Source organism: Podarcis pityusensis, assembly GCF_964106645.2.
Source record: "Podarcis pityusensis genome assembly, chromosome: 6".
NCBI lineage: Eukaryota > Metazoa > Chordata > Lepidosauria > Squamata > Lacertidae > Podarcis > Podarcis pityusensis.
The window spans coordinates 7,181,540-7,207,303 of NC_138030.1; the positions used below are offsets into that span (position 1 = coordinate 7,181,540).

A 25,764-nucleotide genomic window follows, 5' to 3' on the forward strand; every position below is an offset into this window, starting at 1 on the left:
GATTTCTGTGTGTGGTGTCTCTGTGTGTGCTTCGAGCAAATTTCTCGCAGTCTCCACCTTAAAAGGATCTAAAATTTTAAAAATTCCTTCCAGTAGCACCTTAGAGACCACCTAAGTTTGTTATTGGTATGAGCTTTTGTGTGCATGCTCAGTTCTATCTGAAGAAGTGCGCATGCACACGAAAGCTCGTACCAATGACAAACCTAGTTGGTCTCTAAGATGCTACTGGAAGGAATTTTTTTATTTTGTTTCAACTACGGCATCCCAACACGGCTACCTACCTGTAACTTAAAAGGATCCGCTACAGTTTTACAGAGCAAAGCTGTGAAATGCAAGCTCAGGTAGCTCGGTGGTTTACGCACACACCCAATCCTCAGATTATAAACAGACGTCCCACAACAGGCATGGGCAAGGTCTGCAAAAACTCTCTCCCACTATTAAATCGTGTTCTCTAATAGGTGAACATCAGAACATAAGACGAGCCCTCCCCTTTATCACATACACAGCCCAGCAAGACAATGACAATAATCCACCAACAGCATACAAATCAATATGGCTAACCTGATCCAAAACACCCACCCACCCCACTCACACATGAAAACAAAGACCACCACAGCCAACCACGAATGAACAGCCACACCCTAGGCCAACCCCAACCTCTCTCACCACCAAAGGAACACAAGCGAACAGCAGAGAACCTGCACAAGCAACGCTGACACAAAACCCCACATATATTAAGCAAAACAGAGGCATCGCAACCCAACCCCCCCATCTTCCCCCCTCCACCCCTTCCCCCCCCCCCCAATGTCTCAACAAATGAAACTGATTTGTAAAAATGTTACATGGAAAAAATACGAGAGATATTACACACACTTCTGTAAAACAAGAAAATCTTTAATTAAAAAAAACTAAAAACAGAAAGAAAAAAAAGAACATAAGACGAGCCTTACTGAATCGGGCCTTTGGCCCATCTAGTCCAGTATCCTGTTCTCACAGTGGCCAATGAGCAAGCAGTATTCGGCCATAAGAACCCTCTCCCCTCCTGTAGTTTCTAGAAACTGGTGTTGCTGCCTCTGAGCTGGAGGCAGGAGCATAGACCAATTGCCCTCTTCTCCATGAATTTGTCCAATCTTCTTTTAAAGCCAACCAAGTTGATGACCTGTGGCAGTGAGTTCCATAGGTTTAACTATGCCCCGTGTAAATAAGTTCTTTCTTTTATCCATCCTGATATTTTGGGGGGTATCGGGGGGTAGTTATAAGCCATAGTCAACAAAAATGGACCATTGGCAGTAGAACCATGGTTCATTTTTGTTGGCTTAGGCCAGGCTTCCTCAACCTTGGCCCTCCAGATGTTTTTGGCCTACAACTCCCATGATCCCTAGCTAGCAGGACCAGTGGTCAGGGGTGATGGGAACTGTAGTTTCAAAACATCTGGAGGGCCAAGGTTGAGGAAGCCTGGCTTAGGCCAACTTCCCTTGTAGAAAGCCCCTGTGGCACAATTGCTTCTGAGTGGGCATCTATAGGATGGCACTATCAGCTTATTACGGAGTAAATCCCATTGAACGCAATGTAACTTCTGCGTAATGCAAAGCTCACATGACATTTGGAAGTGTGACCTAAGGACACAGTGGGGGGCGGGAATGCATATTGCTCAGATCTTATATGTTCCAATATGTGTACGGTCACACTGCATCATGGGCTTTACAGTCTCCGATGGACTCCGAAGCCCATGATGCAGTGTGACAGGAGCCAAAGCACACAAGCGAAAAGCATCTAGAATTTGTATAACAGAATATTCTGCACACTTCATCCACAGCCCTGCTCATAGTTCTTTTGAGATGCTGTCCATTTGTGCACAGGTACGCATACCTGGAGACTATGTTTAGGGCACGTAGTATAATACCATCACATTGACAAAAATTAGAGCGGATGGGATGTGTGATAACACTTAAGATACTGTTTATGTCTCTTCCGGCCAAGGTTCTTAGAATTTGCAGAATTCGAGTTTGCCCTCGAATTCTGCTTTGAAAATGACACAGCTGGCGCCATGCCAGAGAGAAGTGAATTTAAACACATTCTGTGCAACACTGTGGAAATGAGTGCTAATTTGAGTGGCGCTCAGAGCATGAGCAGAGCTGGTAATTAAGTGAGTTCCAGCTGCAACTGCCCTCAGCGGATGTGCTGGCAGGCCTGAACCCATGACTCTGGCTTGCAGCGAACAAGTTACACCAGATTCTCAGGTCTCACTTTTGGGCGTTCCCAAGAGCCTAGAAGCACACTCAGATGTTCCAGCGCCAAGCCGGCATCTCATATTGCTTCTTATCGGTTTGGGGAGCAGGGGAGCTCACGGCGTCCCTGGATACAGGCAGCTGATGAAGAAGAGGGCAGCGATGAAGGCTGTGTCACCTTTGAGAAGCCCTTTGGAATAGCAAAGCTAAACCCTCCTTGAGAAATTCTGCAAAAAAAGGAAGGGGATGGACCAATTCATCAGGAAACACTTTGCTTTCCTCACTACCTTCTGGAACAAATTTTTGCCCCACAGGGTTTCCAACAGCTGTCCTTTGGAGTTCTGGGAGCCGGTCTCCGGATCCCTACACCCCACACTGGATCCCGACCCCGAAGAACCCGCTTTCTCCCTCTTTGGGGTGCTCTACGACTTCACAGCCAGGAGTGCAGATGAGCTGAGCGTCAACAGAGGAGAGAAACTTTGCGTCCTCAAAGAAGAGGGAGGGTATGTCTTAGCAAGGCGGCTTTCGGGGGACCCAGTAATGGGCTACGTGCCAGCCAACTACATCAGCAAGCTCAGCCAGGAACCGTCTGTGCAGCAGCCGTGAGTATCCGAGTCTTTTGTGGGGTGCCAGCTATCGCGCCAGCACCATTCAGATGTTTCAGAAAGCTTCCAAAATTATGTGGGTTCTGTGCAACATGGTTTGGGGGAGTGTGGGCTTTTTTGGAGGGGTGAGAAAGAAGCAACAAGAACAGGAGAAAGGATCTTACCCAAACATCTCCAGAAGGGAACCTTCCCTAGCATAAATGGCACAGTGGGTCAGTGCATCTGGCTGTTAACCCAAAGGTTGGTGGTTCGAGCCCACCCAAGGGCGGCAGTGGGCAGGATTGAGGTTGAATCTTGACAAGACAGAAGTACTGTTTTTGGGGGACAGGGGGTGGGCTGGTGTGGAGGACTCCCTGGTCCTGAATGGGGTAACGGTGCCGCTGAAGGACCAGGTGCGCAGCCTGGGAGTCATTTTGGACTCACATCTGTCCATGGAGGCGCAGGTCAATTCTGTATCCAGGGCAGCTGTCTACCAGCTCCATCTGGTACGCAGGATGAGGCCCTCCCAGCCCACAGACTGTCTGGCCGGAGTGGTGCACGCTCTGGTTATCTCCTGCTTGGACTACTACAATGTGCTCTATGTGGGGCTACCTTTGAAGGTGACCCCGAAACTACAACTAATCCAGAATGCAGCAGCTAGACTGGTGACTGGGGGCAGCTGCCGAGACCACATAACACCAGTCTTGAAAGACCTACATTGGCTCCCAGTACGTTTCCGAGCACAATTCAAAGTGTTGGTGTTGACCTTTAAAGCCCTAAACGGCCTCGGTCCAGTATACCTGAAGGAGCGTCTCCACCCCCATCGTTCTGCCCGGACGCTGAGGTCCAACTCCGAGGGCCTTCTGGCGGTTCCCTCATTGCGAGAAGCAAAGCTACAGGGAACCAGACAGAGGGCCTTCTTGGTAGTGGCGCCCACCCTGTGGAACACCCTCCCTTCAGATGTGAAGGAAATAAGCAGCTATCCTATCTTTAAAAGACATCTGAAGGCAGCCCTGTTCAGCGAAGTTTTTAATGTATGACATATTAGTGTATTTTTGGTCTTTGTGGAAGCTGCCCAGAGTGGCAGATGGGCGGGGTACAAATAATAAATTATTATTATTATTATTATTATTATTATTATTATTATTATTCCTGCATTGCGGAAATGGGCTACATGACACAGCTGTATGTGTGATTCTAAAATTTTGTGAGCTGTTGGGTGTGAAAAGAGTTAACAGATCAAGCAACATTTCTAAAAATTTACCACTTTCCCCCCAAAATAAATAATGTAGCTATGTATACTAGTTTTGCTGTTTTGCATCTGTGTGTTCTTAATTGTTTTAAGCACATCACTTTGATTTTTTAAAAAGCTGTTTATTCTTATTTTTTGATTTAAAGATAAGGAATAGATCTATAGCAACCAAATTTGATAAACATATCGCGGTTGACATGTGTCTAATGCAGAAGACAGACAGGAGACCCTCTTTTTATTCTTGATTGGCGGGTCGGCCTCAAAGCATCTTGGTTATGATTGGTCTGATTTCTAAATAATAACTATGGCTAGCCAAATGACTACCAAAGGATGGGAATGTGTCTAGGGAAAGATTTGCTGACTGGTTGTTGCTCCCCTTTGTATGTCCACATTCAGTCTCGTCTCTTTGCTTCGCAGTTTGCCAAATAGGAAAATGTTTGCCCCTAGTGTGAGGTGGTTTGGTTGCTGCTTATGCAAATAGGTCTGAGATGAGAGGGGGGACTGGCCGGTGCTGCTGTCACAAAGCCACCAATTTCCTCATAAACCAGAAGAAGCCAGTGCTATTCTCCAATGCAGTTCCTGGGCAAAAGGAAGTTCGGGAAGCGAAAGCAGATGGACTTGTGGGACCCTACAGTGGTGCCTCGCAAGACAAAATTAATTCGTTCCACGAGTTTTGTCGTCTTGCGATTTTTTTCGTCTTGCGAAGCACGGTGTCGGGAAAGTTTTGGAAAAGCTTCAAAAATCACCAAAGTCTTTAAAAACCTCAAAAAAGGCTACCACACCGCGTTCTATGAGTTGCTCCTCGAAGTCAAGTCACAACTGTATTAACGGTGTCAAGAAAAAGGAAACAAACTTGCAAGACGTTTCCGTCTTGCGAAGCAAGCCCATAGGGAAAATCGTCTTGCGAAGCAGCTCAAAAAACAAAAAACCCTTTCGTCTAGCGAGTTTTTTGTCTTGCGAGGCATTCGTCTTGCGGGGCACCACTGTATTTAGACATGATTTTCTGTTACCTCACGTCTTCCGAGGCTGGGACATTTACAGTACACTGAAAGCAAGCATAAGCCGCATTGAAACCGAGGTTCAAATAATGCCCCGTCTCTCTTTTATTTTTATTGACATTTGTGTTAAATTTCAGAAATTTTAACAAATTAACTTCAACTTTCATACATATTTCTCTTAACGGTTTGACTTTCCACCCTTACCTCCATGATGTTTCTATTCTCACCCTTTTTCCTGCTGCCTTATGCACCATATTTATATCTCATAATTATTTCCTCTCTTACAATTGCTGTCAGTTCTTTTCCGCTACTTAAATTTCAACTTAATCTGGCTATAATACTCCCTCAGATAACCCAAAGTGGGTCTCCACTCTAGTTCATAATTTTGATCTCTTACCCTTGCTGTCAATTTCATCATTTCTGCATAGTCCATTAGAGCCAAATTCTTCCTTGAATGGAACTTCTCCTTCTTTCCATTTTCTGTTGTTGTTGTGTACATAAATAGTTTAATCATCCTCTTTGTGGGACACTCGTCCCTATTACCACTAGAAGGAAAGCTTCACGTTTTTTGGTAGCAACCAATTTTAACGTTTTCTTCATTTCATTGCGTGCCATTTCTCCCAAACCCTTCGCGTTTAACACATCCACCACATATTTTAAAAAAGACCCTTAGGTATGTTTACATTTCCAACATTTACCGGACATGGTTTTATAGATCTTGGCATTTTATTTGGCGTTAAGTACCACCTGCATATCATTTTCATATTGTTTTAACATGTAGCAGGCAGTCAATAATGTTCCCTCTCTGAGCCTAACACCAGTAGGATTCGGAAGCTGCGCCGTCGATCCCGCACACATACTAGAAAGTGCTGTGCAAATTATCCCGTAGATCAAAGCAGGTGAAATTAGGGCTTTTGCGCAGAGGGACAGAATTTGGGTTCCAGGGTTGGTGGGCTAGTGGGTCGCTAGATGAATCCAACAGGAGGCAGCAAGAACTCATCCTGGCTCATAGGTGGCATTTGCCAGAGAGACCATCCCTAGAACCTTTGAGCTCCTTGGGTTGTGAAAGAGCCCATGGAAAGTAATCACCAAGGACACAGTGCCCCTGAGCATGTGCAGTGTGCTTTTCTCTCGTTGCTCAGTAAACTAAGGCTACCAAATTTTTTCCAAAGAATCCAGGGACATTTTTTTTTAAGAGAAAAAATCGAGAAGTAATATCTTCTCTTTTGTGGTCTCCTCTGTTGTGCGGCCTTAATCTGGGCTCCCTTGGAGTGTTAGCCGCTATGGAGTAGGCTCGGGTCGGGCCTGGGCTCAGCTACATGTCCTTGCCCTCCCGGTGCTCTCCTACCTCTCCTCCTCAGCGATGGCGATGGTGATGGCGTGGCAAGGTTGGGGCTCCCCTCTTTTTTCTCCTTCTTCTTTCTCTCTCTTCCTTCTTCTTCTCCTCTCCTCCTTCTCCCTGCATTGGCTCTGGGGTTTTCCTGGCCCCCGAGCACCGCTGGGTGGTCAACTGGGTGGCCAGGCGCTCTCGCTCCCGGCTCAATTTGGGTCATGGGGGGATCAGTGGTTCCCCCAGTCCCTGGTTCCCCCTCGGCAGTGATGGCAGCAGTCTCAGCAGCCCACAGCCAGCCTGGTAGCACAGTTGGCTCTGGCTGGCTTCAGGAGCTGCTCACTGCCGTGGCGCCCTCCATTTTGCCTTGCCAGAAGACCCCATATGATATGTCTTGTGCCGTTGAACTAATCACGCAACATTCATTCCCTACGAATAAATCTACAACACTTGAAATATAAATTCGGGGACATTCCGGGGACGGATTTTGTCCAGGGACAGATTTGTAAATCCAGGGACTGTCCCCGGGAAACAGGGACCATACAGTAAACACACTGGTGTTAAAGAGTCAGAGGGTGTCACATTCTGAGTGAACAGCACGTGGAAACTGCTGTGAGCATGCACAGATCGCCTGACTAGAGAATTGTGTGTCGGGAGCAACTCAGCCCCCCATTTTTGGCACATTCCCATTGGGGGGGGACACAGGGGGCGAAAGGCAGTGGTGCCTTGTTCCTGAGTCCTGGCCCCTCTCCCCCCCGGCAGCACTCCATGTGGGGTGGAGGGAAGGAGACCAGAGGTCAAAGCCAGTGTGGTGCAGTGGTTAGAGTGTCGGACTAAGACCTGGGTTCAAATTCCCACTTGGTCATACAGCTCACTGGGTGACCTTGGGCCAGTCATTGCCTCTCAACCTGACCTACCTCCCAGGGTCGTTGTGAGGATAAAATGGGCAGGAGGAGAAGCTGGTCCTAAGTTGCATAGGGACTTATATACCGACAACTGGTATATAAACTACAACTAATCTAGAATGTGGCAGCTAGGCTGGTGACTGGGAGCAGCCGCCGAGACCACATAGCACCGGTCTGGAAAGACCTACACTGGCTCCCAGTACATTTCCGAGCACAATTCAAAGTGTTGGTGCTGACCTTTAAACTCCTAAATGGCCTCGGTCCAGTATACCTGAAGGAGCGTCTCCACCCCCATCGTTCAGCCCGGACACTGAGGTCCAGCGCCGAGGGCCTTCTGGCAGTTCCCTCACTGCGAGAAGCCAAGTTACAGGGAACCAGGCAGAGGGCCTTCTCGGTAGTGGCACCCGCCTTGTGGAATGCCCTCCCACCAGATGTCAAAGAGAAAAATAATTACCAAACTTTTAGAAGACATCTGAAGGCAGTCCTGTTTAGGGAAGCTTTTAATGTTTAATAGGTTATTGTATTTTAGTGTTTTGTTGGAAGCCGCCCAGAGTGGCTGGGGAAACCCAGCCAGATGGGCCGGGAATAAATAATAAATTATTATTATTATTATTATTATTATTATTATTATTATTACTGCAAGAAGAGCCAAAATGGGTCAGTGGTCTGACTCTGCATAAGGCAGTTTAAGATGCTCTTAGCTTGGCCTGAGCCAAATGCAATTCCCTCAGCAAAGTTGTTGCATGACGGCAGTGGTATCTCCTCCACATAGCGACGTAGATGCTGCTTGCCTGTCCCCCCAAATCAAGTAAATAAATAAAAATACTTAACTCACTGACCATTGCAGATAACATACATCCTGGCTAGGCCCATACCCCAATATGTTGAGCCTCAAAACCAGGATGCAAGTTTTCCCAGCCTTGCACAAGTCACATGATCATGGAGCCTAAAATATTTGGGGAGGGTTTTTTTGGGGGGGGGGAGAGATCTCAGCCCGAAATCATGGCGCCCACAATGGCCACCATGCTCTTGCCGGAAAGAAACAGGATGTCCCATTTTTTTCCAGGGCACTTGTGGGGCATTTAGTGCATGAACACTGCATTAACCCTGTCCAGGAATTGTCATGGCTGATGTGGCAGCCAGAATAGGTCGAAGGCAGCCACTGAGGTCACCTGGGCCTCTAGTGACAAAGACGGATTTAAAACTAACCCCCAAGCTACAAACCTGTGCCTTCAACCCCATCCAGAACTGGCAACTGATCTGGCTCCTGGACATGCCCACAGGGCTTGTGTCTTGCCAGGACTCTGCCTCAGTTTGTTGGCTCTCATCCATCCCGTTGCCAGTTCAGAAGCTGCACAGCCACGCCTGGTTCAGATGATGCAGAGAAACAGAGCTGCGTGTCCTCAGCACATGGACCCTCGTGGACGCGGCTGGTGCTGTGGTCTAAAGCACTGAGCCTCTTGGGCTTGCCGATCAAAAGGTTGGCAGTTCAAATCTCCATGACGGGGTGAGCTCCTGTTGCTCTGTCCCAGCTCCTGCCAACCTAGCAGTTCAAAAGCACACCAGTGCAAGTAGATAAATAGGTACCGCTGTGGCAGGAAGGTAAACGGTGTTTCCGTGCGCTCTGGTTTCTGTCAAGGTGTTCTGTTGCACCAGAAGCAGATTAGTCCTGCTGGCCACATGACCCAGAAAGCTGTCTGTGGACAAACACCGACTCCCTCGGCCTGAAAAGTGAGATGAGCGCTGCAAGCCCATAGTCGCCTTTGACTGGACTTAACCATCCGGGGTCCTTTACCTTTTTCCTTTACCTTCCAACTCTACAATTCTGAGTCCATGATTTCTTAGGCTGCAGTACTATACACAGATATGAGAAACAAGTCTCACTGACCTCAATAGAGGTTATTTCTGAGTAAGGATGTAAGGCAGGGCTTAGTGAACTGTGGCTCTCCAGATGTTGGTAGACTACAAGAACCATCATCCCTGATCATTGGCCATGCTGGTTGCAACCTGATGGGAGTTGGAGTCCAAAAACATCTGGGTGGCCAGGTGTACAGGATCGTATGGTGCATCTCATTCCCAAAGCTATTGGTAGCTTATTATAACAAAAGCAAATTGACAGTGAAATCCTATAGTAGCTCACTCAGTAGAGCATGAGACTGCTGATCTCGGGGTTGTGGGTTCGAGCCCCACATTGGGCAAAAGATGCCTGCATTGCAGGGGATTGGACTCATGTGGTCTCTTCAACTCTACAACTCTATGATTCTATGATCTCATATTGGAAGGAAGTTGCACTGAGTTCGATGCGGCTTATTTCCAGGAAGATGCTTTCGGGACTGCAATTTTTTGGCAGCAATCCTAAACTAGGGACGAGAGTAAGTCCCAATGAGCAGGGTGGGATTCATTTCCAAGTGTCTTTTTGCTACTTCTTTGCTTTAAAATAGTTACATATTGCCTTCTGGGAATGATTCCAAGTCAGTTTAAACAAATAGAAAAAGCAATAAATCCAAACAAAGCAAATCACAGATAAAAATGCCATTTGAGGTTGCAATTTTGCAGTCCCTGGAAGCATGCCACAGTGGGGGGAAAGGGACATAGGATTCTTTGGATCTCCCTCTTTGAGACAGGAAGGACAGATTTGTCTTCCGAGAGAGAGATCTGACCTCACACGCCTCCTCCGTGAAGCTGCAGAAAGGTCTGCAGCTGGTGCCCCGATGACATCAGAGAGGACGAAAAGGAAGCGGGGTGGGGGACATTGTGCCAAGAGTCCTCTGGGAGGGCCAAATCACATTTGTGATTTCAAACACCGCAAGGCTGTGTTTACAAGTCTCATTTTTACAATGCTGTACACACCAAAGGGATGTCTTCGCCTGATGTGCATTACCTGATTTGTCTTCCCGGGGCCTGCAACACACGCAGCATTCCATGAATCTGACATGTGCGCATGCGCTTCTATCCGCACATGCGCAGCGGCTGTCTCGAGTGCACATGCCTCAGCCTAATTGCATCTTACATCTTCAAATTAGATGGAAGCTGGCGCTGTGGGTTAAGCCTAGGACTTGACGATCAGAAGGTCGGCGGTTCGAATCCCCACGACAGGGTGAGCTCCCGTTGTTCGGTCCCTGCTCCTGCCAACCTAGCAGTCTGAAAGCACGTCAAAGTGCAAGTAGATAAATAGGTACCGCTCCGGCGGGAAGGTAAACGGCATTTCCATGCGCTGCTCTGGTTTGCCAGAAGCGGCTTAGTCATGCTGGCCACATGACCCGGAAGCTGTACACCAGCTCCCTCGGCCAGTAAAGCGAGATGAGTGCCACAACCCCAGAGTCGGCCACAACTGGACCTAATGGTCAGGGGTCCCTTTACCTTTACCTAGTTTGAAGGAAAGCCCATCAAAAAGCAGCATTTTTATTGAGACGCTACAGGAGATATATGGATTGTGGACTTGGCTTCCAACACTATTATTATTATTATTATTATTATTATTATTATTATTAATACACCGCCCTATACCCCCAGGTCTCAATAGCAGTGAGAGCGCACTGAAGCCAGAGTAAACAGCACATAGCCCATGCTCTTCACTTCCTCAGGCGCGCTCCTGGGACACGGATCAAACTGCACCATTCTTACAGCTGGTGTGGTTTATTTTGGGAGGGGAACCATTTTAGAGGGGGGGGAGTGTTGATATTTTCACCCCATCCCATTGCGAGAATCTCCTGATCTTCTACTCTTCCGCTCCTGGCTGACTGCCTGACTCTGTGTGTGGAGAGAGTCTTATCTATGTAGTGACTAGATGGCAGAGTGGGAGCTGTAACACTCCTGCAAGCCAGTAGTTCTTTAGTTTGTAGTAGCTATTAGAAATAAAAGGAGTTCTGCTTCACAGCTTTCTTCCGCGTTGTTCATACTCTGCTGAGTCTGGTGCTCACAATGCAGTTATGAGTCCAGTGCACTGGGACCTGTTTTCCAGGATTGGAAGATCTCTGAAAGTGATCCAGTCGCCTAGCCCAGTCGGGGCAGAACCAGCTATTGAGCCCAGTCGCTGACATCGGTTGAAAGGCGTACTGACAGGGAGAAAAAGAAAAGAAAAGCACAGCACAGCATAGCACACATTTTGTTCTGCTGACACTAGCAGAACATAGGAAAAGGCAGTCTTCCTCTCCCTTTTGGGTTGCTCTGCAAAAGTCAGAGGGAGGCATTCAGCTAATCTTTACTCATGTTGTTGTTTAGTCGTTTAGGCATGTCCGACTCTTCGTGACCCCCTGGACTAGAGCACGCCAGGCACTCCTGTCTTCCACTGCCTCCCACAGCTTGGTCAAACTCATGTTCATAGCTTCGAGAACACTGTCCAATCATCTCATCCTCTGTCGTCCCCTTCTCCTTGTGCCCTCCATCTTTCTCAACATCAGGGTCTTTTCCAGGGAGTCTTCTCTTCTCAGGAGGTGGCCAAAGTATTGTAGCCTCAGCTTCAGGATCTGTCCTTCCAGTGAGCACTCAGGGCTGATTTCCTTAAGAATGGACAGCTTTGATCTTCTTGCAGTCCATGGGACTCTCAAGAGTTTCCTCCAGCACCATAATTCAAATCTTTACTCATAGCAGACCCATTTAAAAGTAATCACAGAATCGTAGAGTTGGCAGGGACATTGAGGGTCCCCTTGCAATTCAGGAATCTCAGCTAAATCATCCATCACAGATGGCCACCCAACCTCTGTTTAAAAATCTCCAAGGAAGGAGACCCAACGTTGATTATTATCCCTTAATTTTAAATGGGTCAACTCTGAGTAAAAATTAGTTGTATACCACCCAGGGAGTTTAAAACATTTCAGATAGTGATTATGTGTTTCAAAGTCTACATGAACAACAACAATAAAATGTTTAGCACTAACAGGCAGACCTCCCTAGGTCTGCAGCTGGGGCAGTACTGCCAGAAGGGAGTAAACAAACAGGCATAGGATTACGCTGTAAAATATAGTAAAAACACACATATTAAAAAGGAGAATCACCGGACTAGCCAGCAGCTCTAAAAGCCAGACAAAATAAACGTCGCTTGCGAAATTGAGTAACTTGCCTACTTATAATCAACCTTGTGTTGCAACTTACTCAAAACATTTTCATGAGTTCCATTAGTTATAATGGACTTGCAGAAAATGTTCCCTGGGTTGCACCTCGAAACCTGCTGAATTTTCAAAGTCTGAAATAGAGTCATAGGATTGTAGAGTTGGAAGGGACCGTGAGGGTCATCTAGTCCAACCCCCTGAAATGCAGGAAACTCAGCTAAAAAAAAATTTGAGAGGAGCACTCGCATGTGAAAATTCAACCGGAGTTTCCCCAGCTCCCTTCTCCATTAATTTCTGCTCTGGTTTGATGAAAGCATCACAACAAAAATCAGAATACAGTGGTACCTCTGGTTAAGTACTTAATTCGTTCCGGAGGTCTGTTCTTAACCTGAAACTGTTCTTAACCTGAAGCACCACTTTAGCTAATGGGGCCTCCCGCTGCTGCCGCACCGCCGGAGCACGATTTCTGTTCTCATCCTGAAGCAAAGTTCTTAACCCAAGGTAATATTTCTGGGTTAGCGGAGCCTGTAACCTGGAGCGTATGTAACCTGGAGCGTATGTAACCCGAGGTACCACTGTATAGAGAGCAGTGGTTATTCAGTCTCAACTTGAACCTTTTTCTTTTTAATTGCTAAAATGTGTTCAGTGAAGCCTATGCACAAGCGCACACACACATCAAAAGTTGCTGTCACAAAGAAAACGAACAGCTGCCCCCACTGAACTCAAACATGAAAGCCTGGCATGCATTCAGAAGCTAGCATCTGGTGTCCACATTTGGAATCTTAAAAAGTCAGAATTTGGAACCGGAGGTGTAGAAAGGCACCACGCTGCTTCAAAACAGGAGGATCTGGGTGGCTACGGTTCCCACAAACACAAGGGAATTTATGGGGTGAGAAGTGGCCTCCCAAAAGTAATTTCACAGCTAATAACTTCTCTTTACATGCGAGTCCCTTCCCTCTTGCTAATTATAGGTTTCGACAGGGAAGGAGGAAATGTATACTTTATAAACAAACAAAAAATATGCTAAGTAATCACATTTCCATTTTCAATCCAAACCCACTCAGGGCCACAAGTTCAGCGGCTTGTCTTTTTTTATATAATATTTTTTATTAATTTTAACATATAAATTATAAAATGTACCACAAAACTTATCACTTATACAATCTTTTTGGACTTCCATCAGCACCTCTGATGATCCACCGTTTTAACCACTTTTTATGCATTTCTTAACTTTATATTGCCTTTACATCTCTTAACAAATCATCCTGCCCCTTGTCCATTTTTACAATACTTCTAATAATACTCCTCACAAAACTTCTTGCAACCCTACAAACGTCATCTGTTCTTCACAATTACTTTTCAAATACTCCGTAAATTTACTCCAGTCTTCTGTGAATTTCTGGTCTCACCGGTTTCAAACCCTTCCTGTTAGTTTATCTAATTCTGCATAGTCCATTAACTTCATCCTCCATTCTTCAATCGACGGTAACTCTTCTTGCTTCCATTTTTGGGCCAATAATATTCTTGCTGCTCTTATTGCAAGTTCAGTGGCTTGTCATGTGGTTCAGGCATGCCCATTTCATACCCTCCAAGGGCCCCTGTTTTCCAGGGACAGTACTGGAATTACGAAAGCCATCCCAGCTTCTGATTTGATCCCAGGAATGTCCCTATTTCCCCTGCCAGTACAAAATGCTACAGAGCTCTGGGGGAAAGGATGAGCTGGCGCTAGGCTCTCCAGGGCCTCTCCAGGGCTACTGCTGAAAGCCTCCTTCCTGGGGCAGCTCATAGCAGCTGCTGGGGGGGGGGGGCAAGGAGGAGGAGAGACTGGTACCTCTGAGGTCCAGCCCCACATGACGTGCTGGTTCCAAGGGGCAGACAGAGGGCAGCGCCCCCCGGGTGGGAAGTAAGGGGGAGCAGAGCAGAGAGCAATGAGTCTTGATTTATTTATTTTTTAAATGCTTTGTGCATTTGCCCTTCTTCTGATAGGAAATGCTCTGCTGGGGGGGGCGGGGGAGACACCAAAATGTGGGGTCAAGGAGGGTCAGTTGGTAGGGACTGAAAAATGCCCCGATTTTCATTTGAGGAATAATAATAATAATAATAATAATAATAATAATAAATTTTATTTATATCCCGCCCTCCCTGGCTAGAGCCAGGCTCAGGGCGGCTAACACTAATAAAATCACAGTAAAAACATAATAGGGGGAAAGGAGAGGGGGAGGAACCAATTTAAAATACAAGTTAAAATACAATTTAAAATGCAGCCTCATTTTAAAATTGCCGATAAATCAAGACCACAAGGGGAGGGAAACATAAGGGTCAGACCGAGTCCAAACCAAAGGCCAGGCGGAACAGCTCTGTCTTGCAGACCCTGCGGAAAGATGTCAAGTCCCGCAGGGCCCTTGTCTCTTGGGACAGAGCATTCCACCACGTCGGGGCCAGTGCTGAAAAGGCCCTGGCCCTAGTTGAAACCAATCTAACCTCCTTGAGGCTCGGGACCTCCAAAGTGTTGTTATTTGTGGACCTTAAGGTCCTCCATGAGGCATACCAGGAGAGGCGGTCCCGTAGGTACGTGAATGTTGGAAGGTATGCCGTTTCATTTGCTAACGGTGCGCGAGGGTGTCGTTTGACCTGTCCTGTGCTTGGACATTGTGCACATGTTTGCAAACCCACAAGATAAGGAAGTGGTTTGTTCGTGGGTGGATTTCTGTTGGTTGGTCAGCATGAGAGACTGGCTTATTTTTTTATTAATCATTTTATATACATCGGTGAGCCGAGTGGGGGGGACTGTCTTGTCATCTGGGCAGCCCAGGACCTCCAGACACACTGCCCAGGACTGCACCCTGGTGAAGTCGCTTCAATGCTGCTAATGCAGCAAAAACAACATGAGAGGCAGCTCTTAAGGGTTCCTGGCCTCTGCAGCCACAGCAGGCGCCGCGATTCTCACAGCAGGCACCACGATTGTTTGACTTCACCCCCGGAGGTGCCCTCCATTGTCTCTGGAGACAGACAGATGCCAGCAACAATGATTATTTATTAAATTTCTATGGCGCCCTTGACCCAACTGTCGCAGGGTGATTTGCAAGATAAAAACACAAAAATACACAGGGTAGAAGCAAGCAAAGACAATTTCAAGTAAGCTGGCCCCAAACTGTTCGCACACTATGTCTTTAAAGCACATTGCATGCAGAGGAGGTATGAGAAATGCCATAAACACCTCACCCAATTCCCTTGCAGATGAAAGACAATAACAAATAACTAGCAATATACTGTCCTTTCATGAAACCTCAAATCAGCAGTCTGAAGCAGACACCTTTCTCTGCCTGAGGGAGAGCCAGCCAGGGTGAACTCGCAAACAAAAGAAAACGCCTATTTTGACACACACCCTTTACGAGTGTCAGCCTTTTCCTTTCTTCCTGTCAAGTTTCTGAACTGTTTTTCAGGAATTACTCTCTGAGTTTGCGGCCAGTTGGTCAGGTCTGAGCACCCTGCCTCTCCAAACCAGATCTTCTCAGGGCCAGCTAGCCCTAGCCTTCAAAGCCCTGGCTCTTTTTTCCTGGATGGTTTTGCGTTCTACGTAGCGATAAGAAACCTCAGAGTGGGGAGGGTTGCTTTACAGAATCGCAAACAGCTGTTGTTGTTTTTTTAAAAAGGCCACCACGTAAATAAATAGCTGTATTAAATCTCCAACATACTTTGAAGTCTCTTGATCAAAGAAAAACACTTCTATTTACTCCCTGGTGAGGTCTGCTTGCAAGCCTTTCAAGCTGCAGTTAACTAAAGCAGGATCCAAAATTCGCAATAAGCTTTAATTCTGCTTTACATGGAATCAGAGCTTTGGTTCATCTTGCTCAGTACTGTTGACAAACTGGGCAAGGAGCCTTTTTGACCAGATCTTTATTTTGCCTGCCCACCCCATGGGCTAATTTTGAGAGGTGGGTGGGGGCAACCCCCGCCTGTCAATCATCTCGCAGGTGATGGATGGAGAGGCAGCCCTGCTTGCCCATCAAAGTTGGCCTACAGGGTGTGCGGAGGGAGGAGTCTACTTCTACTGCTACGAAGCAGCCCCCAACAGGACTGGACTCTCTACTCACCAGCCTTGATCTCTGCACAGACTGCCAGCGACTGTCTAAGCTTTCAGAGAGTGGCCTCTCCCAGCTTTAACTGGAAAAAATTGAAGTTGAAACCTTCTGCATGTTGTTGTTATTGTTTAGTCATTTAGTCGTGTCCAACTCTTCGTGACCCCATGGACCAGAGCACGCCAGGCACTCCTGTCTTCCACTGCCTCCTGCAGTTTGGTCTAACTCATGCTGGTAGCTTCGAGAACACTATCCAACCATCTCATCCTCTGTCGTCCCCTTCTCCTTGTGCCCTCCATCTTTCCCAACATCAGGGTCTTTTCCAGGGAGTCTTCTCTTCTCAGGAGGTGGCCAAAGTATTGGAGCCTCAGCTTCAGGATCTGTTCTTCCAGTGAGCACTCAGGGCTGATTTCCTTCAGAATGGATAGGTTTGATCTTCTTGCAGTCCATGGGACTCTCAAGAGTCTCCTCCAGCACCAGAATTCAAAAGCATCAATTTTTTGGTGATCAGCCTTCTTTATGGTCCAGCTCTCACTTCCATACATCGCTACTGGGAAAACCATACCTTTGACTATACGGACCTTTCTTGGCAAGGTGATGTCTCTGCTTTTTAAGATGCTGTCTACCTTCTGCATACAATGAAAATTCTCAGCCACTGAGCTAGCCCCTGGGGCTGGTTTAGGAAAAATACGACAGGCCTGCGGCAAACATAGCTCTGGTTCCCAACAGAGTGAAATGGCTGAGGAGCTCACTGCTGCCCCGCGCCCTGAGACAATTGCCCCATTCTGTCTAATGGCAGGGCTGGCAGTGCAAGCAAAGACTTGTCTCTGTGCCCAAGCAATTGTAAGATTACCTGTTGAGAGTGAGTAGCCTGCCCTAGAAGCGGGGCTTTTTTCCGTGGTCCCAATCTTGCATCTTTAGTTGCTTTTATTGCTTGGGTGATTTGTAATTTTGATATATTTTTTTAGCTAAGTTTCATTTAATTCAAAGGTTCTGACTTGTGAGTTGAAGGCTGTGTGCCTCTGAATGCCCATTGCTGGGATCCACAAGTTGGAGGGACTGCTGTTGTGATCGGGTCCTTCCCAAAGGGATCTGGTCTGTCACTGTGAGAACAGGATGCTGGACTAAGATAGGCCTTTGGCTTGATCCAGCTGCAAGGCTCTTTTTATGTTCTTGTGCTCTTATCATGCCCCACTTGTAGGAATGGATTTAGACACCAGAAGAGGATATATTGTTTAGCTTTTCTCCTGCCTTGCTCATGTTAGTGAGCTCAGCAGAGTGCTATCCTTTGCAGCTTAAACTTGGAAGCTAAGACAAGATTGATTTAACCTTCTAGAAACAACGATCTAGGATGCTTTAAGGCAGACTGGATTTTCCTGGCATTGCCCCCTTTTCTCCCCTTTAAAAACAACAATCACACACACATTGTTTTGTGAAGAAATAAAAGTAGCATTTACTTACATACTCTAAGTAGCAATTACAGTAGCAAAATGAAGGCAGGTTTAGACAAAAGTCCAAAATGTAAGTTCATGTAAGGTTTCTGAACTGCACAATGAAGAAAGAAGAGGGTGCCCAGGCAGGCAGGAAGTTTGTAGTGTTATAGTTTCCTGCCAAGGGACAAAAGAAGTGATCTCACAGAGTTTTCTCTAGAAAATTTTACAAAAAGGCTCTGTGAGCCTCAGCCCCTTCATGTGCCTAGCTGGATAACCCAGTCAGATGGGTGGGGTACTACTACTACAACAACAACAACAACAACAACAACAACAATATTGTTGATTTTCTATATAATGTCCCACACCACTGTGGGGTCAAACTGGCTCTCCCAGCTGGATAGATGGGTCTTTGCCATGATGTGTGTCTGCTTTGGAAGACTTTAATTTTGTTTAGAGTGAGGTGGTGTTCTTAATAATTTTAAACTGTTCTTTGGTGTTTTATTGTACATTGCCTTGAAATGATTCCATAGAAATCAGCTCAAAGAACCACAGACTTGGAAGGGTCCTGAGCATCATTTAGTCCAAATCCCCTGCAATTTATAAATTGGCGGTGATAATCATCGATTATGATGAGTGCCAGGGTAAAAGTATATTGAGAGAGGAAGCAAGCAAGCAAACAAGAAAAAGATATATATGTCACTTTCTTTTCCAGCTGGTATATAAGTGGGATTAGCAGAACCAATGCCAACCATCTCCTCCTCTCTCCTCCGAATCGCCATGGCTCGTTCCTCATCCGGGACAGTGAGAGTAACAGAGGGGAATACTCTCTATCAGGTAACCAAATCTCTCCTTATGCCTTCATGAGTGCTTTGAGCCAGCTGAACTGCCAATACCTGCCCCAAGGGAGTGTGTTCAATGCGGTTCCATGATGGAAGAATTCTCCACGCCTTCCTCAAACTGCATCTCCCATGGTTCCTTGGAGAAAGGAAGTCAGCCTTAGCAGATGCTAAAAACTGAGTCAGAATCTGTATGGCATAGATTAATGTCTCAATTTTTTCTATCCATTTGCCACAGTTGAAGCTCAAGGCTGGTGGGTTTAAAAAAAAAAACAATAATAATTCACAGACTAGGTAAAGGTAAAGGAACCCCTGACCATTAGGTCCAGTCGTGACCGACTCTGGGGTTGCGGCACTCATCTTGCTTTATTGGCTGAGGGAGCCGGCGTACAGCTTCTGGGTCATGTGGCCAGCATGACTAAGCCGCTTCTGGCGAACCAGAGCAGCGCACAGAAACGCTGTTTACCTTCCCACCGGAGCGGTACCTATTGATCTACTTGCACTTTGATGTGCTCTCGAACTGCTAGGTTGGCAGGAGCAGGGACCGAGCAACGGGAGCTCACCCCGTTGTGGGGATTCGAACCGCCGACCTTCTGATCGGCAAATCCTAGGCTCTGTGGTTTAACCCACAGCGCCACCCGCGCCCCTCAATTCACAGACTACAAAGCAATTATTAATTATAATTTTTATTTGTTGGATTATTTACGCATTATTCACTGTAAGATCTCAGGGTTGTTGTTTTCGGCATCCATCTGTCTCAAGAGACAACAGAGTGCACATTCTCTGAGGGGTGCACTGCCTGGGCAATGTGTCTGGAGGTCCTGGGCTGCTCAGACAACAAGACCCCGCTCTTGGCCTCACCGATGTGGTCCAAAGGAGAGCAGAGCAATACATTTGCCACCAGCTTGGCTGCAGGACTTGCCGGAAGGAGGCATAAAACACTACGCCATCCAACCATCTTAGGGACTCCACTCCTAATTTGTGTAGGGTTTACTCCTTAGCCTTTTCTTCTTTCCAAGATGTCCTGCAAGGAAACAGGGACAGATTTTCCTCGGGGTTTTATCCCGAAGCCTTACACACAAATGAGTACAGCTGCAAGCCAGTGGAGGTTTAGGACCAGAGTTTTCCTTCTCCTAGATGGGCCACCTAGCAGTTCGAAAGCACGTCAAAGTGCAAGTAGATAAATAGGTACCACTCCAGCGGGAAGGTAAACGGTGTTTCCGTGCGCTACTCTGGTTCGCCAGAAGCGTCTTAGTCATGCTGGCCACATGACCTGGAAGCCGTACCCTGGCTCCCTCGGCCAATAAAGCCAGATGAGCGCCACAACCCCAGAGTCATCCGCAACTGGATCTAATGGTCAGGGGTCCCTTTACCTTTTAGATGGAACACCTTGCCAGGTTGGCAAACCCCATCTCCCCCTCACTTCCCTCTACAGCACGTGCAGAAACCTCCTTCTTGACCACTATCAGTTAAAGCAATTTACAATCAGACCAATGGGGTGTGTCCTAAAATGTATATAAATATATCTCAGGTGCCAACGGGCAGGAGAAAGAGGTGAGTCTTCAGCATACCTGTCCATCCAGTTTCAGCATGCAACCAGCGGCCGTTGGTGGAACCAGACAGGGGGGCAGGCATTTCTCTCCTGCCTTCCCAGCACCAAACGTTAGCATGATGGGCATAAGGTGGGCACGGCAATGGAGCCTGTCCAATGCTCCTGTTGCTGTACTTTGCTCCTAGCGCCTCTTAGGTATGATGAGAAAGCAGGTGCCGCCCCACCAACTGCTTCTACACAGACTTTATTCCTGCAGTGCTCCACATGGCTCACTGTTTTAAGAGGGTCCTAACCCATGTGCCATGGGACGCGGGTGGCGCTGTGGGTTAAACCACAGAGCCTAGGACTTGCCGATCAGAAGGTCGACGGTTCGAATCCCCGTGACGGGGTGAGCTCCCGTTGCTCGGTCCCTGCTCCTGCCAACCTAGCAATTCAAAAGCAGGTCAAAGTGCAAGTAGATAAATAGGTACCGCTCTGGAGGGAAGGTAAACGGCATTTCCGTGTGCTGCTCTGGTTAGCCAGAAGCGGCTTAGTCATGCTGGCCACATGACCCGGAAGCTGTACGCCGGCTCCCTCGGCCAATAAAGCGAGATGAGCGCCGCAACCGCAGAGTCGGCCATGACTGGACCTAATGGTCAGGGGTCCCTTTACCTTTATATCACAAATGGAGACGCGGGTGGCGCTGTGGTCTAAACCACTGAGCCTCTTGGGCTTGCGGATCAAAAGGTCGGTGGTTCGAATCCCTGTGACGGAGTGAGCTCCTGTTGCTCTGTCCCAGCTCCTGCCAACCTAGCAGTTCGAAAGCACGCCAGTGCAAGTAGATAAATAGGTACAGCTGCAGTGGAAAGGTAAACGGCATTACCGTGCGCTCTGGCTTCCATCACAGTGTCCCGTTGTGCCAAAAGTGGTTTAGTCCTGCTGGCCACATGACCCGGAAAGCTGACTGTGGACAAACCCCAGCTCCCTTGGCCTGAAAGCAAGATGAGCGCTGCAACCCCATAGTTGCCCTTGTCTGGACTCAACCTTTACCTTTACCTATACAGTGGTACCTCGGGTTAAGAACTTAATTCATTCCGAAAGTCCGTTCTTAACCTGAAACTGTTCTAAACCTGAGGTACCACTTTAGCTAATGGGGCCTCCCGCTGCTGCCACGCTGCCACACCGCAATTTCTGTTCTCATCCTGAAGCAAAGTTCTTAACCCGAGGTACTATTTCTGGGTTAGCGGAGTCTGTAACCTGAAGCGCCTTTAACCTGAAGCATCTGTAACCCGATGTACCACTGTATCACAGTATTGAAAAGCAGACATCACCCAGCACGTAAGGGAGTTGTGCTTGAACGTAGGCACTCGCCTTGGTGAGCGGAGGCCCCTGGTATAATCTCCTTGATGCAAGAGATTGATGCTGCTGCCCTTCCGTATGTGTGTGAAAGGACAGATAAGAAGCGTTTCACAATTGCTCTTGAGGTTGTTCCCAGCAAATGTGGGGCGGCAGATTGGGCCACCGCTTTGCAGAGGCAAGAAAAACTCTCAGGCTTACTGTACAAGGGAGTGGCAGGGAAGGTCAGAGAACTGAGGCATTTGAGTACCTATTCTCACAGTCAGTGGGGGTAGGGGAAGAGGGTGGAGGTGAGTTTCAAGCACTTTGAGCTTCTCTTTCAAAGGAAGGAAAGCAATCTGCAGAAGCGAAAGAGTCTGCACCTGTAAAATAAGAAACAATAACTTTAAAAGTCTACATAAATTGGGGGCGGAGATTGCCATTGGACCTCCGGTGCTGACCTCAGTGTTCAAAGATAGCAGCAGCCAGCTTGTTCTTAGGATGTTTATCAACACCGTTTCCAGCCGATGTTTCCAGCTTGGTTAATTATAGGCGTGTTAAAGTTTCCACCTTTTTCTGGAAATAGCAACCCTCCAAGAACGCTGTGGGTTAAACCACAGAGCCTAGGACTTGCCGATCGGAAGGTCGGCGGTTCGAATCCCCGCAACGGGGTGAGCTCCCGTTGCTCGGTCCCAGCTCCTGCCAACCTAGTTCGAAAGCACGTCAAAGTGCAAGTAGATAAATAGGTACCGCTCCAGCGGGAAAGTAAACAGCATTTCCGTGCACTGCTCTGGTTCGCCAGAAGCGGCTTAGTCATGACCCACATGACCCCGAAGCTGTATGCTGGCTCCCTCGGCCAGTAAAGTGAGATGAGCGCCGCAACCCCAGAGTCGGCCGCGACTGGACCTAATGGGGTCCCTTTAACTTTACCTAAGAACGAATCAGGCTCCAACATTCTGCAGCCACTGAGTGTGCCCAGAGTTTTGGGCAATGCTTTTTTTGATGCACCAACATAAAATGGCATGTGTGGGTGCACTGAAGCCCATTGCATGGGCCGGTGTGTGTGTGTGTGTGTGTGTGTGTGTGTGTGTGTGTTTAGATGCATGATGACATTTTGCTGGGTGCCATCTATCACACCAAAGCACAACCAAGCCTTTTTGTTTCCATTGTCCCAAAGGGATGGAAGCAGCATGCCAAAGCCCTTTCCAATGTGTTGTGGGCGAGGGGATTATCGATTTGGTTTTGTTCTTATTTTTATTATGTATTTTGTTTTGTTTTTTATTGTATTTTTATGTTGTGAATCTCCCTGAGGCAGTATAGAAATTTAATAAATAAGAACATAAGGGGGGGGATTTAAAAAGCTGCTTTGTGCAAATCTGTCCTTGCACAAAACACCTGTATTAAAAATAAAAAAATAAAAAATTTGCCCATGCAGGTACAGGAAAGGGAAAAGGGGGAAAATAACAACTCTGCATCCAAATTCCTCAGGAATTAGAAAGGAAGTTCAGGCACCCCACAAGCTTGTATCAGCTGAGCTATTTTTCCAGAAAAAGAGGTGTCACCACGAACACCTCCCTTGTTCTCTTATAATGGCAATGGCGCTCACCTGAGATGGGCCGGAACTGGGTTCCAGTGAGTTCCAACTTAAAAAAAGCCCTCAGTGACAATATTATGGGATGTAACCAGCTTACAGGGCCCCTCCCCCTCCAAAAACACACACACACACAAGTGGCTTTTTAATATTGAGCCATTCGCAAAGCTGTCTTCATACTGATGACGATGATGTCACTCCAGAAACTTTCTTGTATGGAATATCTTCTCGGATCTACAAATGCTAATTACTACACCACACATACAAACATTCCCTCTCTCCCATGTAATTATACTAAATTGTGAAACAAACAATGGTGTCCTTCCCACACAAGTCATTTGGTGCAAAGGCTGAGACGGCCGCAGGCTAAGCGGTGACAGGGCACTAGCAAAAGTCTTCGGACTAACTCTAGAAGCTTGGCTAGTCCATTCCCACCATCAGATTTGGAGCCCACCTTGTAGCATGCCAACGACGGTCTTTGGGTTTCCTTCCAGAAATGTTGTGGATGGCAAGGATGGTTTCCATCCCTTTTCTTTCCACTTTTCCAACCCCATGTCAGAACCATCATGCAGGAAGCCAAAATCTGGGGGTCTCTCTAAGAGGGAAAAGCCATGCTTGGAAGGCTAAGCAAATCAGTCTCTTAAGCTTAAGGCAAGAAATAGGTAGTATTCTCTATGAAATTGAATATCAATATACGTATTAAGGCTTTGAGAGTAGACCACTGAAGAAGCCCAGAAAACTACCTTGGGAGTGTGCTACCTGCAAGCCCCAGTAAAAGGGCCTCTTGATTACTTGGACTGCCAGGGCGAAACAGGTGCAAAACGCAGGCACCGTGTCATCTACAACTTCATTAACATCCATCTACAACTTCACTAGCATCTCTCGGTATTGTGAACAACACCAAACTTACCTTTTGCTGGTACCTTCATGAACTTATCCTATCTTTAAAAGACATCTGAAGGCAGCCCTGTTTAGGGAAGTTTTTAATATTTAATGCTGTACTGTTTTTAACACTTGATTAGGAGCCGCCCAAAGTGGCTGGGGAAACTCAGCCAGATGGGCGGGGTATAAATAATAAATTATTATTATTATTATTATTATTATTATTATTATTATTATTAACTAAAAAGATAAAAAACAAAAGACTGAGTTAAGAACTTGAAAAATCCATTGAAATCAGATATTCTAAGTTCATCTTAGGTTGGGCAGTTCGTGAGTCTCTGTGGCTTTGCATAAGATTTTGTATTTTTCTCAGAAGATTGATAAAGAATGTATAATCGCTTTGGTAATTATTGTGTGTATATTAGTCGCCAACGTGTTGCAGGTGTCATACTACTACTATCAGCAGCACAGGTTGTATTTTTCTAGCATGCTTGGAAACCAGGGCTAGCTCAAGACATACCGTATTTCTGGGGGCAAAGCAATCACACGTTGTGTTGTCTTCTCCTTCCCTTCAACCTTCAGTTCGGAACCATACCAAAGTGCGACATTTCAGAATCTACAAGGAGCCTGGAGGGAGTTTTTACTTGGAAAAGGGACACATGTTTCCAAATCTGGAGCAGCTCCTTGCCTACTACACAGCCAACTGGAATGTCATACATAGTCCCTTGCTTCATCCCTGCATCCAAAAGGTATGTTTTCCTGTATCATCACTCATTTCCTTCTGATCTTATGCATTACTTCTGTCTTCCGCTTGTCTTCTGTATTACTTTTGTCCTCCTCTTATGCATTACTTCTGTCTTCTGCTTGTCCTCTGTATTACTTCTGTCCTCTTCTATCCATTCAGTATCTCCATGTAAGCCTTCCCTGACCTGGTACTCTCCAGATGTTTTCGACTGGAACTCCCATCAGCTCTGGCTAGCATGGGGCTGCTCTGTGTCTGTACACTCTGGAAACCAAACATGACTCTCTCCATTACATCTGATTGTCCCTCCCTCCATCTATTCATTTTTATTCGTGGTTCAGCCTGCACAACTGCAAATTCACATGCCACATCTTTGAAATTTGGGGGGCTTTTGGGGATAGGAACGCTGACACCCATAACCCAATGCATATTTTTCTGTGACTGACCTCTGTAGCCAAACGTCAAGACTCCGTGGCCATACTGGAAGTGGAAGTCTGAATTGTGACGCTTGTGGGTTTCAAGCACACACACATAGTTTCAAAATTTATTATTAAGTTCGGATTACATCGCAGGAGGAGGGATTTCTAATTGACGCAAAATTACAATTCAGCAGTGAGAAATGTCGCCCTCGTACCTTTCCCCCTGTATAAGATGAGATCCTCCTCCAGATTTTGCTGCCTTAGAAACATCACCCAGTTAGACACTTCTGAAGTTTCCTGGGAGGGGCTGAAAGGGCTAAAAGAAGAGGACTGGCACCTTGCCTGCTTTCACATTCAGCTACCCAGTTTCCTTGCTATAGATTCCACACATCCTAGTCACCTGCGCACACTTGCCAAATTTTCCTGGCCTCAAGCCAGGCCCCACCTAGAAACCTCAGCCTGTCTCCTTAATTCATACCTCCCACCATCTTTTCCTTCCTCTGATCAAGCAACACAAAATAGCAGGGTTGGGATTGTCTGTCCGTCTGGTTTTTTCTCTCTCTTTAGTTCT

General features: G+C 46.8%; 1 protein-coding gene across 1 annotated transcript in view; it reads left to right on the plus strand.

Annotated features, from left to right (window-relative positions):
* The first annotated feature begins 2,260 nt into the window (after positions 1 to 2,260).
* SRMS (src-related kinase lacking C-terminal regulatory tyrosine and N-terminal myristylation sites) overlaps positions 2,261 to 25,764 on the plus strand; it is a 42,389-nt gene continuing 18,885 nt past the window's right edge. The window contains exons 1-3 of the mRNA XM_081011332.1: positions 2,261 to 2,830; positions 18,570 to 18,691; positions 24,615 to 24,781. Coding sequence (XP_080867458.1) covers positions 2,475 to 2,830; positions 18,570 to 18,691; positions 24,615 to 24,781 — 645 coding nt within the window. The 5' untranslated portion in view covers positions 2,261 to 2,474. The remainder of the gene's footprint in view (positions 2,831 to 18,569; positions 18,692 to 24,614; positions 24,782 to 25,764) is intronic.